Source organism: Leptodactylus fuscus, chromosome 9 (genome assembly GCF_031893055.1).
Source record: "Leptodactylus fuscus isolate aLepFus1 chromosome 9, aLepFus1.hap2, whole genome shotgun sequence".
Taxonomy (NCBI): Eukaryota; Metazoa; Chordata; class Amphibia; order Anura; family Leptodactylidae; genus Leptodactylus; species Leptodactylus fuscus.
The window spans coordinates 64,162,394-64,168,529 of record NC_134273.1 but is presented as its reverse complement, the minus strand read 5'-3'; the positions used below and the strand labels follow the sequence as shown (position 1 = coordinate 64,168,529).

General features: G+C 41.7%; 1 protein-coding gene across 1 annotated transcript in view; it reads left to right on the top strand.

Moving 5' to 3' along the window:
• Positions 1-521: 521 nt before the first annotated feature.
• LOC142217904 (putative ferric-chelate reductase 1) overlaps positions 522-6,136 on the top strand; it is a 32,231-nt gene continuing 26,616 nt past the window's right edge. The window contains exons 1-2 of the mRNA XM_075286225.1: positions 522-533; positions 4,461-4,659. Of these exons, the coding sequence (XP_075142326.1) occupies positions 4,467-4,659 (193 nt within the window). The 5' untranslated portion in view covers positions 522-533; positions 4,461-4,466. The remainder of the gene's footprint in view (positions 534-4,460; positions 4,660-6,136) is intronic.

Genomic DNA, 6,136 nt, shown 5'->3' with positions numbered 1-6,136 from the left:
CAAACTTGAATATGTAAATATGCCCTTAATTTGGAAATACCAGATGTACTCGGCATTCAGAAGAAGCTACTGTACCTTTATAACTTCTTAGAAATCTTTCACACAGCAGGGTATAGGGGGCAGTGTTGTCTTCTACATTGGACTATGCAGATTTTGTACAACTTCAGGAACCTCATGTTATCTGATACTAGGCTGCTTGTATAATCACAAGAACGGCTCAGAGCATATTCAGGTTTGCTAGCTACAAAAACAATACCGAGCAGTCACTATGTCATCACTATGTATTGCAGGGAATCTGATCTAGATCAGCATCTGGTCTTCACAAGGTTGACGGTGAGTATTTTCTACAATAAATGCAATATCATTGGGATTTTCCTAATAAATTCAGCTATGTTTACATGCGCCACTCCCTGTCAGGTGGAGGATTACAAGTACAGCCTGTTTTCCCTGCCTACTGCACCTGGGACCAGCCCTCCCATAGCTTCTGACTGTGTGACATCTCCTATCCATTTACGGAGACGACAAGCATCCCGGTGAGTCTTCTGATGCTACTTATTTCCTTGTTTCTATTTGAGGTCTTGGAATGTGAAAGATACTTAAAAGACTAGAAGAAGAGGAAATAAATGACATTCTGTACATGATGGGGAAGAATAATGAGGCATTATAGGACACAGTAGAGGGTTCTATGTTATGTATATAAATCTCAGTCCAGCAATTCTTTACCTTGCCTTTAAATTCCTAGATCTGTTCAGTCTTGCAGCAAGAAAACATTGTTGCTTATAACCAGAAGTTAATAATCCCCCTTACAGACAGAATACTGAAGCTGAGATTTTGCTACAATTGTATCCAGCCTAAACAAACCCACGAGAAACTGGTCTCCAGACTCTGTGTAAGTTATCGTTCCTGTGCCAAATTATTAGAACCAACTAGTAGGATAGAAGAAATCTTTGTGTATATAGTTTATGCTATGTTTGCATATCATTCTTTCCATGCATCCGAGATATACACTCAGTGTATACCTGATGGACGTACAGTATACACACTTTTTGACTTCTACAGTACGCATGGGACCCGTAGATGTGTCCACTATATTTAAATACTCACCTATATGTATCCACCACCTAACACAGATCGTGGATACATTTATTAGCAAACTCTGAGCCGTGATACATTAGCTTCCCATAGACCTTATTCACATCTGCGTTCGGGGGACGCCCACCAAATGGAAACCTATACACATTAAAAAGCGGTTACCTGTGAAACCAGCGAACCCCATAGCAAGCAGCACTTTTCTCTCCGCAATTTTGTGTGTAAACCAAAAGGGGCCCCATTATAGTCTATGGGGTCTGCGTGTTTTCCCAGGTAACCGCTTTTTAATGCGTATAGGTTTCCGTTTGGAGAAAGGGGGGGTCCCCAAGCGGACTCCCTGAACAGAATCTTAAACGTGGATTTGAATTGGGCCTTAAATTAATGGAATATACTGACCATCAAATTTAGAGTTATTTATCAATTTTTACATTTTTTTGTTTGTTTTTTTGCACTTTTTTTTTTGTTTTTTTTTTCCGTCTTACCAGTGTATGTGCCTGATTTATTAAAACATTGAGTGAATTGGCCAACAAAAAAAAAAAGGGGCAAGTGGATAAATAAATGCTCCTTAGGCTGAGTCCCCACTTTGCCGAAACGCAGCTGTTTTTGAGCCAAAACCATGAGCAGCTACAAGGGGGATGGGAAATATGTACAAAGTTCTTATACTTCTACCTTCTACTCAATCCAATCCCGGCCTTGGCTCCAAAAAAATGCAGCAAAATCTGTAACAAAAAAAGTTGTGTTTCAGCAGTGTGGGGCCTCAGCCTTGATGTGTATGAGGGTCTCCTGACTGCTCTGTCAGCCGGCTTGTGGTTTACACTAGGTTCACACTGACTTTTGGGTTCCTGTTCTTCAGAGAGAGAAGTCTTGACATTTAAATGAATAGACAGCTGCAAATACGGACAAGTATTGGACCTGCTCCATATTTTGTGACTTCTCACTAAAGCCTGGACACACAGCACAAAAACTATGGCTTTGTGTGTGAGCCCATAAAAATGAATGGGTTTGTACTTTATCTGCAATTGCTGAGCTCACATTTTCTGATCTTAGTTTATTATAGTAAATGATTCAGCAGGTCGTTTTGTACCAGATAACCCCAAGTATAAGAGCTTCTTATTAACAGTTCACTGTTACATTACAGATTATAGCTACACAGAATACAGTAACAATACACTACATTTACAATTGTAGCAATAAAAATCAAACACAACCCATGATATTCAGCGTGAGAAGCTAAACTACATGGGTCACTTCTGCTGTAGTAAATGTTGGGAAAAGGTGTCAAACTTTTAGGTTGGTAAAAGCAAAATTCATGCCACTTCTTTGATGCCCTTTCCATATATACAATTATGTATCAATGTGTCGAGGGGTGACTCCTGATGATCTGCTCCCTTCTGATTCTGAAATGTACAATACCTGTACCTGTTGGATCTGTTAATTTTTAGTGCAAAAATATCACATAAGCAATGATCTGTGTATATAAAGATGTACCTTGAAGCTCCTTGTCCCAAATGCAAAATTTGTAATGAAGCCCCTATTTTATTTGTGTGGTTTATTTTATGTGGCAGAAGGATCTTTTGACCCCCCTCAGGGTCCAGCACCCAGTAGAGACTGCTACTGCTGTGCCCACCATGGTTACGTCCCTGTATGTATATGCACATATATATGTCCATGGAACTGCTATACTGTGTGTGAACAGCATTCACACTTAGGCTGAGTTCAGGCGGAGATTTTTTTGGTGCGGAATTTGACGCGGAGTCCGCCTCAGATTCCGAACCAAAAAATGGGTAGCCGCGACTGGATGCTGGTGCAGTACACCGGCATCCAGTCATGCACTCCACTCCGGATTAGGCCCAGATGAATGGGCCTAGTTGGGAGGGAATGTCTTCAGGTGGATGTCCAGCCGCGGCATACGCCTGACGAATGAGAATGTTGCTCAGAACATACTGCTCGCAAAAATAAGAAATGACCAGCTCCCATTGATTTCAATGGAAGTCAATTTTTTGGTTAGGATTTTGAGGTGGATTCCGCCTCAAAATCCTGACCAAAAAAACTCCGTCTGAACTCAGCCTTACACCGCTGTCCGCCCTTTGTGTTTCCGCCTAAATCCCTGGGAAAAAGTGCTTGATGGCTTCCAGTTTAAAAAGCATTCATTTCAATGGGTTTTTAAAGCAAACCACAGGTGCTGTATACAGTCTCTCCACAATGAAACCGTGTGTTTTTTTTTTTTTTGTTTTTAATTTTTTAAAATCTTTTTCCATGCAAAAAACTGGTTTCACAGCGGAGGCTGCATACAGACACTGGCGGTTTGCTTTAAAAACCCACTGAAATGAATTGATTTTTAAACTGACCACAGGCAGGCCATCCATATACAGTTTTTCAGGGGATTTAGGCAGAGATACAAAGGGCAGGCAACTGCGCAAGTGTGAATGCCGCATTATGTGGATGAAATATCCAATGTGAATGTGTGTATTCTCTTAGCAATGGGAGCTGCCTGCCCCATCGGCTACCTGCTATGTGAAAACGTATATGTAATTTAATGTGTGTACACTGTAACTTTAATGACATACACTGCAGGGCTGGGCTGGTCAAGTCACATGAACCAGGCTTTATGTGCTGCCCTGTTGTGAACCTACGGGGTATATATCTAGGTGCAAAATTGTGCCATGTGGCGGTAGATGTATAGTGTTGTTAGGGGATGACTTGGCACAGTAAGGACTTATAACATACTGGTTTTACATCATCCTTGCAATGAGAGGTCACACAGTTTAGCGCACCTTAAGGGCTAACCCTATAGAAACCCCAGAAGGGAAAGACTCGCACCGGAGTAGCTCTGATTCTGAGATTGCTAAAGGTCCTAAACTGACCCCAGCATCAAGTAATGACCTTTCCTATGGTGCCCCTCACTAAGAGTTCTGTTGCTGAAAATTAAAGTTTTATATATAAGCTTTTAAAACTTTAGGTTGTCATATATAAACTTACCTTAATTAGTCATGGGGGTGGGGAGCAGCTTAATCTAGTCATGGAGTTATTGCACTATATCACACCCTGTGTAGCGTGACTGACATGTCCCTGACTGTCCGACATCACCCGATATCTGATCTGGAGGCCTCAGAGTGCAATGACTAGATGAAACTACTCTCTGTCCTCTTGGGCTAGTTAAGGTAAATTTACATATGCCAATCTAAGGTTTTAAAAGCTTAGTTAGACTTGATGCTGGAGTCAGTTTAGGGACGAAAACCTCTATCAAGTTCCCTTTAATACGCTGTTAAGTGTTGGGTAAGACTTTGCTACATCTGTAATATGCAGGTACACGGAACAGCACGTTGTGGTCTAGGAACACCTTGTGACAATTCTCATCTGTGTGTCTACAGGTAGAAATGGAAGGTTACATAACACTACTCCTCTGTGTTGGATGTTTGGCTACTGTATTGGGATATCCAAGTGGACAAATAAGTGCTTCGTGTGACAGCATGCTTCCAAGTCACGGAGGAAACGGTCCTCAGTCATCGGTGTCCCCGTACACCATCACTGTGTCTAAAACCACTTTTGTTCCAGGAGACACTATTGCAGGTGAGGAATAAAGGGTGAAACGTTATCCCTGATATCGGATTGTAACTCGGCCTCTAAATATCTAGTGTGCTGACCGCCTACAATGTGCAGTCCTGATGTGATGCGATCCATGAGAAGACAAGGACTCTTCAGGAGGATGACTTATTAGACAAATGCAACACAACTAATCTACTGTAAATTTGTACTGTGTCACCTGCCTTAGGCCCCACATAGTGGGCTGAGGTAAAATGGTGGTGTTGGAAAAACCGCGACAGCAATGCATTGCAATATTTATTTTATTTTTTCCCATGGCGCTTTTCACAGAAAGTTCTCAGATGTTTCCTCTGCAGACTTTCTGCTTCAATTATACCTATAGGAAAACCGGCAGCATTTCTGTAGGCATAATGGACATGCTGCAATTTCCAAAACTGCAATGGAAATAGCAGTGTGTCCAATGCATATATTTTCGCACAAATTGTGGATGGGATTTTCTTTGCAGGGAGTGTAAAATACCACTTTTGTTTTTGTTTTTTTTTCCATGATGTTTCTGCTGTGGTCAAACTGCGGCATTTTGCTAAGTGTTGGTTAAGACTGGTACATTTTGGTAATTTAAAAAAAAAGTGTGCATTGGGGAGCTCAGGAACAAGCTTAGAAATCCATGAAAGACATGGAAGTTATAGAACTGTAACCTGAATATAGTTTGGTAAACTAAGGTAATGTTCACACTACCAATGGTGTCCGTTTAAAAAAAAAAAAAAAAGACACTAGTGTTGAGCGAGTAGTATTCAATCGAATACCTCGCCAGCATAGGAATGCGTGTAATCGGCCGAACACCAAGGGGTTAAACACATCAAATATTTGAAGCGTTTAACCCCTTGGTGTTCGGCAGCAGTGGCGTGACTACCATGGTAGCAGTGGTAACAGCTGCCACAGGGCCCGGGACATTTAGGGGCCCGGCGACAGCTGCTACCACCACGTTTTTTGTTTTTTTTTTCCTTAATAGGCTGTTACCTCCAGTGAGTAACGGGCCACAGGGCTGGCGTTAGGGGGAAGGGGGGCAAACTGGGCAATTGCCCAGGACCCCTACACCCTCAAGGGCCTCATACCTTCCCTACCATAAGGGGAAGATCGGCAGTAGACAAATCACTGCTAGATGCAGGGCTGCAGATGCTTCTTGTAAAAGCAGACAGCAGGTTCCTGTTCCGGCCCTCCCCCTCCTCAGTATCGGAGTGTGAGGGGAGATATCCTGTGCAATGTATCTGCTCTCTTCATTGCTAGACAGAGCTGCACAGCCACATGTAAGTATATTTTTGGATAAAATATGTATAGATGTGTATATGTGTTTACATTATGTGTCTTATATACTGTGTGAGTCCTGAATGTGTGTAGATAGGTGTGTGTATATGTTGTATATGTATGTATATGTATAAGTATATACAGCATATCAATATCCATCTATCTATCTATCTATCTATCTATCTATCTATCTATCTGTATT